At 48.6% G+C, this 12,075-nt stretch overlaps 2 protein-coding genes across 7 annotated transcripts in view; one reads left to right on the top strand and one right to left on the bottom strand.

The window, feature by feature from the left end:
* The window catches only part of PPP2R1B (protein phosphatase 2 scaffold subunit Abeta), a 42,765-nt gene extending 36,407 nt beyond the window's left edge, over positions 1-6,358 (top strand). For 2 of the 5 annotated variants that reach the window (XR_003308373.2, XR_003308372.2), the window contains one exon: positions 4,364-4,509. Coding sequence is in view for 3 of the 5 variants with exons in the window: in XM_023208211.3 (XP_023063979.2) it covers positions 1,813-2,009 (197 nt within the window). In the remaining 2 variants the exon portion in view is untranslated. Of the gene's footprint in view, positions 1-1,812; positions 2,961-3,234; positions 3,298-4,085; positions 4,095-4,363 lie in introns of those variants that run through there. The other 3 variants (XM_023208211.3, XM_023208209.3, XM_031933933.1) reach the window with 2 other exon arrangements.
* The window catches only part of SIK2 (salt inducible kinase 2), a 127,293-nt gene continuing 120,584 nt past the window's right edge, over positions 5,367-12,075 (bottom strand). The window contains exons 11-16 of one of the 2 annotated variants that reach the window (XM_023208207.3): positions 11,380-11,608; positions 10,617-10,901; positions 10,317-10,480; positions 9,440-9,550; positions 8,651-8,742; positions 5,367-7,914 (exon numbers count right to left, since the gene is read on the bottom strand). In XM_023208207.3, coding sequence (XP_023063975.1) covers positions 7,281-7,914; positions 8,651-8,742; positions 9,440-9,550; positions 10,317-10,480; positions 10,617-10,901; positions 11,380-11,608 — 1,515 coding nt within the window. In that variant the 3' untranslated portion in view covers positions 5,367-7,280. The remainder of the gene's footprint in view (positions 7,915-8,650; positions 8,743-9,439; positions 9,551-10,316; positions 10,481-10,616; positions 10,902-11,379; positions 11,609-12,075) is intronic. The other variant, XM_023208208.3, reaches the window with a different exon arrangement.

Raw genomic sequence — 12,075 nt, 5'->3', positions numbered from 1 at the left:
AACAGGTCCAGGACGCAGGAGAGCAGCTTGGCACATGGTGTCTCCAGCACCCTGAGGGCGTGGAGCTGGGCCTCAAAAGGGTGCCCGCCCCTGTGAGGGAGTGCACTGTGTGAGCGCGCGTGCAATGTCGAGGCCTTTGGCAGACCCCAGAGAAGATGTGACATCGTGACTAAATAGCAGTGTCTTTTGCCTGGCAGCTCGCAGCACCTCCCCTCCCATTTCCAGCCCCTGCCCTGCAGCTGCCTGTCCTCGGAGAGCCCCCTGCATCTGCCTCCCCTTCTCCTACCACAGGATGAGGCCCTTGCCCAGACTACCTGGGCCAATGGGCTTTGCCCTGGGACTCTGAGAATTGAGGAGCAGTAATTAAGCAGTGCCCAGCGGGGCCCTGTCCTTGTGCAGGCTGCGGTTAGCAGTGCTTCCGTCAGCGATCTGCAGCGGCTAACGTGTACTCAGGCGATTCAGAGCAAGGTATTATTTACCCTGCTGACGTCAATGAGAACATATTATCCACTGTCCTTTTCTGCAGCCTGAAGTGAGCACCAGAACTCAGAGAACACAGCCACCTTCCCTACTCTAAAAATTCCACCCAAGGCCCGATGAGGCAAAAGCCCTATCGCATTAACCTGACATTCACACCACCCGGGCTCTTAGAAAACAAGTCGTTTTTATTTTAATTCAAGAGGGTTGGAAACATAAAAACAGTCCATTTTCCTTGCAGAAAATTACCCCATTTAGATTACCATTTGGTACAAAGATTATTTATTACACTGCATTTTAGGCAATTTTCTAACATTAAGTGACAAGTTATACTTTTGATTTTTTTTTAAATTGGAGCTTTTATGATTTGCACTCCTAACACCAAAGCTATTGAACTCACCAATTTTTTCTTAGTAATTAAAAAAAAAGCACACAGAAAAAAATAACTACAGTTAGATTAACTTTATCAAAAGTAACTCTTTCAGACCAAACACCCAGCAAAACCACCCACCTCCCTTCAGATATAAGCAAATGATCTTGCCCTTTCCACAAAGTGCAGGTATCTCTGTATCCCTTTTATTTCTCAAACTGCAGTCCCCGAAGTGAAGCAAACCTTTCTCTCCGCTTCTTTCCCCTTCAGAGATTTTGGTGAAGGCAGGTTTCTCTTACCACCCATGGTGGAAAGGTCTCACCACTTGAATTTCCTTGACTGAGCAAATCTTCAGCAGACAGACACCACAGAGCCAGCAGCAGCCCGTTATCTGCACCGGGGAATGCGACATTATTCCATCTGGGGTCATGTGTTTCCAGGATGTTGTTTTGTACTTCTATTTTTAAAGCTCCCCTCTACCCACCCACCTTGCCTCTGAAAAGACAGAGTATTAAGTCAAAGTCTGTTATTACTTTTTTAATCCTAAAAGTAATAAGCACTTCTATTTGATGGGGCTTGACTGTAAGGAAATGTCACGCCCCTCGAGACAAAGGCTGAGTTCATCACAGTTCCTGGGGTGGAATCTGCTGGCCTGCAGTGGTGGCCTGATGCCATGTAGTGCGGCCCCTTGGCAATTGAGTAGGGGGGTGTCCTGTAGGAAACTGCTGTATTGTAACTTGGAAAAACTAGGCGTCTTTGAGGTGAGCCTAAACTTCTGCAGTTAACTGGATGCTGAAAGGCAGGTGGGTCTGCGGGGTCTTTGTCTCCCTCAGCCTGGTTCAGTGCACGGCCACCTGGACAGCTGCCCTGTCACCTGAAAGCGGCTGTCGAGTGGAGAATAAGGTTGTGGGAACAATGTCACATTCACCCTGTGCTTGACCAAAATGGGGGCTTTGTTTATACAGCTGTTTGCTTAAGAAAAGAGTCAGATGCTACTGAAGACAGAGGGGAAGGAGGGCTTCTTCCAGAGCAAGAAGCCAGAGAACCAAAACCAGAAGCCAGTCAGCCCAAGCGCTTGTCCCAGCTCCTCCTGTCACCAGCTGTGATCTCAGAGAAGTCACAAACTTCCGAGAGCTTTGGTTTCTTCAGCTGTGAAAAATAAGGACAGTATCTCCCCAACTAATTTCATAGAATTGTTGTGAGGATGAGAAGAGAGTACTTGTGAAAGTGCTTGGTAAAACTCATGTACAAATATAAGCTACTGCTCCCTTGTGGGCGGGCGAGCGCAGTATCTGGGCAGAACCCATCAAAGCTCTCCCTGGGTGGGTCTGTGGGCAGTGCTGCCTGGTTCTCTATCTGTGCCCCGGTGTGTGCCCGAATCTGCTGATAGGTTGAAACCTGCCTGGAGAAGATGTGGACGTAAGGTGGGGGTGCACCTAGGATGGCTGCTAGTCTTCTAGAATCAGCCAGGCTACCTTAATTAGGACAAAAATGGTAAAATAGGAATGCGAGAGGCCACTGGGAGGTGAGAGGCTCCACTGCCTTCGCTCACGCGCCAGGGGCCACACAAGGACTCTGACATTACTGGTGCTTCAGACCATGCTGTGGAACCTGTCAGAAGGTAGACAGAAACTTTAAGAAAAGCTCTTTGTCCAGTTTAGAAACAAAGGCAGATGACGCTGCTCTTGTCTCTTTTTTTGAGGTGGAGTCTCGCTCTGTCGCCCAGGCTGGAGTGCAGTGGCGCGATCTCGGCTCACTGCAAGCTCCACCTCCCAGGTTCACCCCATTCTCCTGCCTCAGCCTCCCGCGTAGCTGGGTCTACAGGTGCCCGCCCCTGCCCCCGCCCCGGCAAACTTTTTTGTATTTTAATAGAGACAGAGTTTCACCTACTACTACTAATCGACTTCATCTACTGCTGCGCCCGGCCGATACTGCTCTTGTCTTTCGTACATCGCTCTGAAGATAAGTTCCATAAAAAATTCCAGGTCAGGTGCGGTGACTCACGCTTGTAATTCCATCACTTTGGGAGGTCAAGGTGGGTGGATCACCTGAGGTCTGGAGTTCCAGACCAGCCTAGACATAGTGAAACCCCATCTCTACTAAAAATACACAAACTAGCTGGATGCGGTGGCACACACCTGTAGTCCCAGCCACTAGGGAGGCTGAGGCAGGAGAATTGCTTGAACCCACGAGGTGGAGGTTGCAGTGAGCTGAAATCACACTGCTGCACTCTAGCCTGGGCGACAGAGCAAGACTCTGTATCAAAAAAAAATAAATAAATAAATTCCAGAAGCAACAAAATGATCAAAGATCCCTGCCTGTACAATGACTCCAACTTACGAGCCTCCCTGTTCTCCAATTTTCACCGTTGATGTTTAGGCACAAAGAGACCGAGTGGCTTGGTGGCTTCCCAGGAGGCAGCAGGGGCAAGCCAGTTTAGGAGTTCAAGTGTAGCAGGTCAGCCGCAGCACGGGGGTCAGCCATGGTTCACAGGGACCCATTCTGTGAAATGACACACTGCATATCATCTCTACAGGAGGTCAAATGGGAAAAAGTTATCTGGAGTGTGATTTTCTTTAAACCAATAGGGAGCTTAAGTGTGACTGTTGCTACAGGTTTTAAAATGTAATACAAACATATTTATGAACCTGGGGCTTGACTAGAGGCTGGCGGACCCCAAAAAGGAGCGCCGCTCACTCACCCTGTCCTTGCATCCTCACCCACCTGCATGTCTCCGGAGGCTGTTTGGTGCCTACACGCCTGGGACCCTGACCAACTGTGACTCCAGGCTGCTGCTTGTCACCTTGCCTTAGTTTCTGGCTGATCACCTGATCACTGGAGCTGGGACTATCCCCCCCACCAACCCGTGAGCAGAATTCTGCGAGCGTTTCCCTGCCTTTAGGACTGATGATGACACTCGGTGTGTGGGCGGAGGTAGGGGAGTAGGTCATTTTCACGATGAGTCCCTTCTGCTGGAGCCTTCGGTCCATGGGAAAGGGTAGGGGGCCGGGGAGAGGCTGATACTCCTACAGGGGGTCCCCCCTTGCTCCCCATCAAAACACTAGAACCCCCCCACCCCCAATTACTCCAGCGCCAGAGTTGGGAAGGGGCACAAGAGACAAGGGCTGGCTTCAGTCCTGGGCTCCTGTCCGTCCCAGCCTGACTCCAGCACATGGTTTAAACACGGGGAGTTCTTGGTATCTGAGGAGGAAAGGGCCACTGACTTTTTCTTTCCTAGGAGGCAAAAGTGGATGGAGGAGAGAAGGGGTTTGCTCAGATGGGCACGAACCGTCCCTGAGCCCCATCCGCACTCCCCTGCTGGGCCCTGACGCTCTCCCACCCAGGGATTCTCCGGGGGGTTGGTGCAGAGAACTGTCGGCCTCCTTCTCTTCCCATGGTGGCAGAGGGCAGCACAGGCAGAGGTGGCGAGGGGGCAGCTGGGGACGGTCGGTGTCACTGGGAATGTGAAAGTGGGCCCCCGCTTCCCGTCGGGCTAACATGCTGTTTGCCTTACAGGGACCAGTGTATCAGTTGCATGGAGATACTAGAGACACACTTGCCCAGCTGGAAATTGCAGAGCTAGTGCATTTCTCCCAAAGCAGAGACTAATACCCTGGATTAAAAAAAAAGAACATAAAAAATAAAGTACCACACATATTGCACTTTTTGCCGAATGAAATTTTTACCTCATGTTTATCTCACCAAAGTCTCTTCAGAGGAGCCTGGTTTACAGGGTGATGAAGCTGATGATGATGATACAGTAGTGTACACACTGCTAATGTGAAACAGACTGGAAAGCAAGTCAGTACCTCAGAGAAGCCCCGGAGAAAAAGAGCGATACTAAGCCTTCTTAGTGTTACATTAGTGTTGAGGAAGAGAAAACTGCCTGGAAGCTTCCACGGGTCACTAGTTAGGGACAGAGCAGCACAGGTGACCAGACGGGGCTGAGCAAACACCTGACTGACCAACACAACCAGTCTCTTCAGCAGCTTACATTGCAGTCAATACAGAGGGTTATGGAATTTATTGATTTCTGCTTGAAATAAACAAGATAAGCAAATAGGAGCTTACAACACAGGTCCCAGCAGGAGGGGTCGTGCTCTGCATCAGGCCGGTGTCCACGCCGCTGCCGTGTCTGACGGCTCCTGATAGGGCCGGCTGTCACAGGGCACAGCTCGATTTCTCTCTGGGTCCTTAACTTTCCAGTAGCCTCTCTGCAGTCCCTCATCGGCTGGCCTAACCGTCCTGCCATAGCTCCCAGGTCTCCTGGGCTAAGCAGCTCATGGCATTTTTGGGGGCAGGAGTTTATGTCGATCTGTAACTACACCATTCCTGCAGTTCTGAAATGAGCGGCCCCCATTTTCAATCTGGAAGGCATTTTAGTATCACAAATATTGTAGCACTTCTGTAGTATATTTTGGGAAAACGTCTTCCTTCAGTCTAAACAAATCAAGCCCCATTTTGTAACTGGCTATTTTGCAAAGACTCAAAACAGATTAGAGATCTTAATGAAATGATCTCTTAAATGAAATGATGTTCTTTATTTCATGAAATCATCAATCTTAAGCACGAGCAGGAATAAACAACTCCCAGAAGGAGCTTAATTCATTCTTCCTGGATTTTCACTGTTATTAAATCACAAAAATGACAGTCCCCACACTGCCCTTTCCCACTGACACCGAGTCCAACCCCAAGCACAGTGCCTCAGCGAAGTGTCCTGGCACCATGGTGAGCTGGCGACCAGGCAGTCTCTGGCCAGCAACAGAGACTGCTCGAGTTACTGAAGTTGGTAGGAGCTGGGCTCACACGGCCAGAATGGAACCCCCTAGACTTTCCACACTTCACCTGCCTGGACACTAAACTACAAAGAGGAAAGGCAACTTAAAGGTGTTTTCTAGATGCAGCATCGGTTAGTCCCTCTCCTTGTGCTTTAAGGAAGATGCTTTGTGCTTAACACATTCATCTGCTGATGGGACAAGCCACTCTAAAGGGCAGAAATGGTCATCTTTAGAATTAACACTGAATTTGTAACACCTGGATGTTAACTGTCCAAATGACAAATTATTCATAATTTCTAGGGATACAGTTAGCTAGCTGTAACATCTAATTTTTACTTACTTTGATGACTGGATTGTAAGTGTTGGTTAAGTTTTATTGTAATATAATGTGTCTGGCAGATGATCTGCTTAAATGGTTAACACATCTGTGGTTCTTTGAATATTGCTGTAATACTTGAACATTTCATTACAAGTCGAAACTTTAAGGAAATTAAGAATGCTGATTCCCACATGGTGGAAAACAAACTCTGAAGTGACTTTGGATTTAGCATTGACATAAATGGAAACTGTTGGTTTCTACAGAAAAGAAAGAATTAAAGCATGATCTGGGGGAAAGGCACAGCACTACCACTTCACATGGGACGTAAAAGTTCATTTTTCGTGTCCTTAAAATCTCTAAGCCCTATATGAAACTGTCCAAATATACAAAGCTCAATAAACTACTAGCAACATATAGTATAAGGTCAAAGTAGTTATTACATCGGAAAAGAGACAACAGGTACCCTGGAGACCGACTGCCCCAAGCCAGCAGTGTCCACGAGAGACTGCAGGAGAGGCCTGTCTTCCCTGGCCAGGGCTGGTGCTCTGGATGTGTTCTTGAGTTTCTTGCCCCCTGTCTCCACGGTGGCGGGTCTCCTGTCCGTTCCACGTGTGACACCTTTGGAGTCCTGAGTATATTCTGACACTCGGCAACCCAGGGCACCTTCTGAAGGGGTATGTCACCTGCTCCCGAATGGAGATGAAGGTGGTCTCTGGGGTCAGTACCAGCTGTTATTTAGTGGCCCCTGAAACAGAGCTCATGCCCCACTGCTTTGTGATGGCCTTGGGGGACAACTTGCATCAGCAGCTAAGAACTTAGGATTCAATGACAAAGCACAGCCTTCCTTTATTTCCTGTGCATCCGATTTCCTGATGTCGTCTTGATTTGCCTTGTAGCCATATGTGGTTGCTCGGCTTCAGTGAAAAATATATTGCCTTTTTTTCCCCGTATATATGCAATAGCACACACCTTTTCTGCTTCCACCAAGGTTGCCCTTGATAATAAAAGGATGTAATCCTGCATAAGACCTGGGTCTGAACGTCTTCTTAGGAACACATTTGTCAGTGCCGCCCTTGAGAGCTTGCTCCACTCGACCTAAGGGCAGGAGCCTCAGCTACAACTATGTTCCAGCGCTTGCCACAGGAAACTCTGTGGCGGGGCAGGACCAGGAGGAAGCAACATCCACCCCAGCCAGGCCCTCTGATTCCAGTTGGGTGACTTGATTTCTCCCCGTCAGGGAGAGGGCAAAAAAATAAGCTTTAAATTTCAAAGGCTGGAATAACAATAGGAACATACACTCTTCCTTCACCTGACCCACCCAATTCCTGTGCTGAGACTAATTCACCAGGACATACCCGTTGTGTTGTGGATCCACAGCGTCTAGCATTTCACAATCAAAGAGTCCAGGCAGCTCGGAGAGGGCTAGTGGGTCGTAGCTGGAGGGGGCCTCTTGCAGTCCTGGGTTTCTGGGACAGTCTGGCCCCGTCAGGTCACTCTGCTGGGCTCCATCCACAGGATGCTGACAGGGAGCGGGATAGTCTGACGCAGGGGAAGCAGCGCGCGGCAGCTCACAAGTCTGGTAGGAGAACTGTAAGGGGGCTGCGGCAGCTCCTGGCTGTCGTGGTGGTGGAGGTGGTGGTGGCGGTGGTGGCTGCTGCTGCTGTAGCTGCGTGGGCAGAGGAGGACCAGCTCGGGGGCCGGAAGTGGAGGGCAGGGGCTGAAGCTGCATCTCCTGGTACTGGCTGAGGAAAGGGCTGTATTGCATCTGCTCAGAGGAAGGCTCCAGGACTGGGCTCAGGGGCTGGGTCAGGCTGAATGGTGGGGCCTGCTGAGAAGGCGGTGCAGTCTCCTGGCGGGGAAGGGGCAGCTGCTGACTTGGCTGTGGGTAGGAGCTCTCTGCTATCTGCATCTGATTAAAATATGCCTGCAGTTGAGATTGCTTCTGGAGAAAGAGTCGTTTCTGCTGGAGCCTAAATTGGTAATATCAAAGGAAAGAATTTTAAATCTTCTCAAGTGATGGCAATTTTAATGTAAATGCAATACCAGTCAGTAGCTTCAGTCCTCTACTTGAGTCTCTCTTTCTCATGTCAGCAAAAACAAGTGGGACTGGGGACCGATTGTGTTGGTTCTCTTCAACCTAATCTCGTTTTTTGCCCCCCAGTTCTGATGATCCTTCAGTGCTAACGTGAGCAGGAATGCATTTTCTCTGACTCCGAGTTTTCCTCTTTATACAATGAGAGGATGATTTCCCTTATGAAGAGGCTAGAAGAAGAGACACCTTGGCCTCTGCAGGTGTCTGCAGTTGATGGATTGATTAAGGTGCTCTACCTTGACCAAGCTGCTTCTACTAGTGAGGCCAGTGGCCACACATGCTAGTAAGGGAGGACGGAAGGCTCCTGTGCCGCCTACCCCACCTCCATGCTTTGGGCAACTGACTGTGAAAGCTTGGAGCTAGTCATACCCAAAAGAGGAAACGCTAGAAGAAAAGGAAAACAAAGTGCGCCGTAGGGCTGCCAGTGCCTGACAGGACCATCCTCCATGGATACCGAGATATCCCCTTAGTAATCATGCTCAGAGGGCCGGTGGCACATGCAGAAAACCTATTTTCCTAGTGATGGCAAACGTGAGAGAGAAAGGATAACACATTCAGTGTTCTCAAGGCTTCCAGAAAGGAAGCAACTTCTTTGGCCAAAGCCCCCTTCTCACCTGTGTTCCTGCAGCTGCTGCTCAAGGCTCCGCGGTGGTTCTTTGCAATAAAGCTGACAGGTGTTCTGTGTCTTTGACAGAAGGCTGGGCTTCTGGAAGAGCAGAAAAACAACACGAGCATGACAATGTGCTAGGATGCAGTCATCAGATGTGCTTCTGCCTGCAGGATGAATCCAACTGTATCCTACAGAATCCACATGGGGTGAAGGGACTGACATTTGCTCCTGCAGACCCTGAAAGAGCATCAGGCCACCAGGCCTGGCCCATCTCTGCCCTCACCTACTTCCGTTTTCCACTCCATTTCCCAAAGTCCACTAGGACTGTGAGCTCATGGACATTAAGAAGTAATGAGAAAGGTGGAGTTAGATCTCCAGCGCTGAATGAATGAGTCATCCTTTACAGGATCGGTGCTTTATCACTTTTTAAGATTTTTATGCACCAACAGGGAAAGTCCATGTAGACATTCTGCAGACTTAAGATTTTCATTTTATTTATTACTCATTAAGAGGAGTATAGTTAGAAACAAAGAAGCCAGGTTCCCGTTCCTACCCCTCAGTGACATATCCTTTTGTGGGGCCTGAGGACAAAGCCTTTCCCACCACCAACACAGAGCATAAAGCTGAAACTGAACACCTTTCTAGAAACTGCAAGTACAGAGTCAAAGCTACTTGCCTATAAGGAATCAAGCAGCTACCCTAAATAAATGCCAGGCAAAACACGTTTCTGCTTCGCAGAAGGACACATTCTGGATGAGCAGAGTGAGGTGGACTCGCAAGGAGAAGGACCCACCTGGAGTCTGTGCTGTAGGTACTGGGTCTCCAGGCTCTGCCGTGGGGACAGCTGGGGATGCACGCTGGCAGGGAGAGTGGAGACGCTTTCCTGCTGTGGAGAAACTTCCTCCTGAGGAGCAAGGGGGTGGAAACAATTTTCACCAATTCCCCATGGGGAAAAACAACTCAGTTCTTAGCTGAAGCACCTTTGCAAATGTCCAAAAGGAATTCCAACTCCATTAAGACTTACTAATACTCAAAGCTTTTACGGAGCCAGTAGGCTGAGGGCTCCTTACTCTGCAGAACATTTATGCATGTATTATCTCTAGTTAACAACTACCTAGTCAGTACTAGAGCAAAGGCTCTTGGTGTCGCCAGGAGGCCATGGCCTTCACGTGGGCCTTGAACTATAATCCTCTTGGGTGCACTGAAAATAGGCTCAAAAAAAAAAATCGGATAAGTAGCAGTATTTATTGTATTTTTAGTATGAATAATCTACTTGTAATATTTACTAAAGTGATACCACATCAAAAGTAGTGGTGAGAAGCTTCTCATTTGGGTGCAGTTCATTATTCTTCATTTGTGCATGTGTGGCGGAGGAAGGGGAGTTCAAGGGTGACTGTAAGAGGTCACTCATCTATTCTCTGCCTTGTGAGCCAAAAACAGCTTAAGAGTCTCCAGGCCTCTATCTGGTATTGATCACTTGGAAGCAGTGTGGATGGGGTGAACCCGTCAGTGGCAGGTGGCAGCAACAAGGCAAAGAAGCTGTGGATTTTCCCAAAGAACCTGTTTGCTCCAGGACTGGAGGAAATCCTCTAAGTGAAAATGACCATCTTCAGGACCAACTCACACCTCATCCTCGCACAGCCATTGAGGGAAGGGCCCAAGGTACCCACCTGAGGGCAGCTGCTAGTAAGGTCCTGGAGCTGAGGAGCCGCCGGCGCCAGGTTAGGGTCCGCCTCTGGTCCTATTTGTTCATACAGCAACTGCACTTTGTTCAACTCTAGAATTCCTTTGGTTCTAGCCAGATTCTGAAGATGTTGTCTAAATGCTACAATTCCTGAAAGAAAGCACCAAGACCAAACAGTTTAACTAAAATACGAGGCCTTTCGGTGACCACAGGTGATCACACTAACATGGCAAGAAACCGCCCTCCTATGACGCGAGTTTCAAAAGGCAGAGGAGGAAGTGCTCACCCTGGGTGAGGGAGGTATCCGATGCTCTGCGGCCCTCTCTGAAGCTCACTGGAGACCTGTTGTGGACCTCTCGTTTCTGGGAGCTCAGAGCCTGCATGGCTGGGTTGGTAGGTCTCAGGCTTATGAAGGGAGATGTCATGCGGGGTGAGGGCTGATTGGCTAACATGATGTCCTTAAGGGAAGGGTTGTCCTCCAGAAAGTTCAGGTCCCTCTGAACAGACCCCATATCATACTCAGAGTCCACACTGTCAAGGGAGGGGCTGTCATTCATGGAGAAAATTTTCCCTTTAAGAGAAAACAGAACAGATAAAACCAACAGCAATAGCATCTTCTTGGAACGTAGGGTACAAAGCATAACCAGCTTGAGTCTTGACAGCTACCATGTCCTTAATCTCCAATCAAAACATCTTTTCAGATGTTTACTTTTTGCTGGCCAATTTAGTCATCTTCAAGTTTAGTGGAGAAAACACTCCGGAAGTGGCATCTGTAAGATCATAGCCAGTCCAAAAGAGCCAGAGTCCCTGATGAATCATGTGGCACCCAGATGAATCCTGGGGACTACGGGAGCCAACTCAGAGACATTTCAATTCACCTTTGATAGCTGCTGCCAGGCTGCATCTGTGACACCTGCTGAATCTGCTCCATAAAGGAATAAGCTATCGATTCAATTTTAGGAGTTGGCTGGCATCATGACCACTTGTTGGCGATTGGAGTATGAGATGATGCCATGAAGACTTAAGCTAGTGTCGCTCCTCTACCGTACCTGCTCCAGGCATCACGACCAGTTGATTGGTCACTTCTGACAGAGTGTGCCGTCTCTGCCCGCTGCGTGTGGACTGAAATGCCTCAAAGGCATGAGCGGGGTCTTCCTCAGCCTCTCCTTCTGTCTCCAGCCCTTCGTCAATGGAGGTCTCCATCATGTTGCTGGGCAGTGACTGGCATCCCTTCCGCACCAGGACAGGAGGCACAGGGTCAAGCAGACAGCCATTGACCTAAACGCCAGGGGAGAGAGGAAACTCAGTTTCTGCACTGCTGAGACAGAAAAATCCACAAAGGAGAACATGTCAAGACTTGTGGCAAACTAGAAATTAAGTAAAATATTTAAACATGCACATATTTATTATGAATGACAACACATAGATTAGAAGTGAAGGCAAGTCAACTGCAGGACAGAGAGAGAGACAGAAGCCCGTGATGACCTGAACTGGCACTGCTGCCCAGGTTTCTCTGAGTCATCATTATTACAATAAACAACTTTTTTAGTGGTTTCCAGAAGAACAGGGGTATATTAGTTTGAGGCCTACTGGTTATTTTTTTTTTTAAATAAGGGAAATGAAGAGGGAGTTTTTTTTTTTTTTTTTTTAAACTACATGGCTTCCTTCTAAAAAAAAAAAAAGGGGGGGGGGGGGCACCTTTTCTTTTTTTTTTTTTTTTTTTTTGATTGAGGTCGGGCTGGGCA

Source organism: Piliocolobus tephrosceles, chromosome 13, assembly GCF_002776525.5.
Source record: "Piliocolobus tephrosceles isolate RC106 chromosome 13, ASM277652v3, whole genome shotgun sequence".
NCBI classification, from domain to species: Eukaryota; Metazoa; Chordata; class Mammalia; order Primates; family Cercopithecidae; genus Piliocolobus; species Piliocolobus tephrosceles.
The sequence above is the reverse complement of the archived record's forward strand: the minus strand, read 5'-3'. Positions and strand labels throughout refer to the sequence as shown.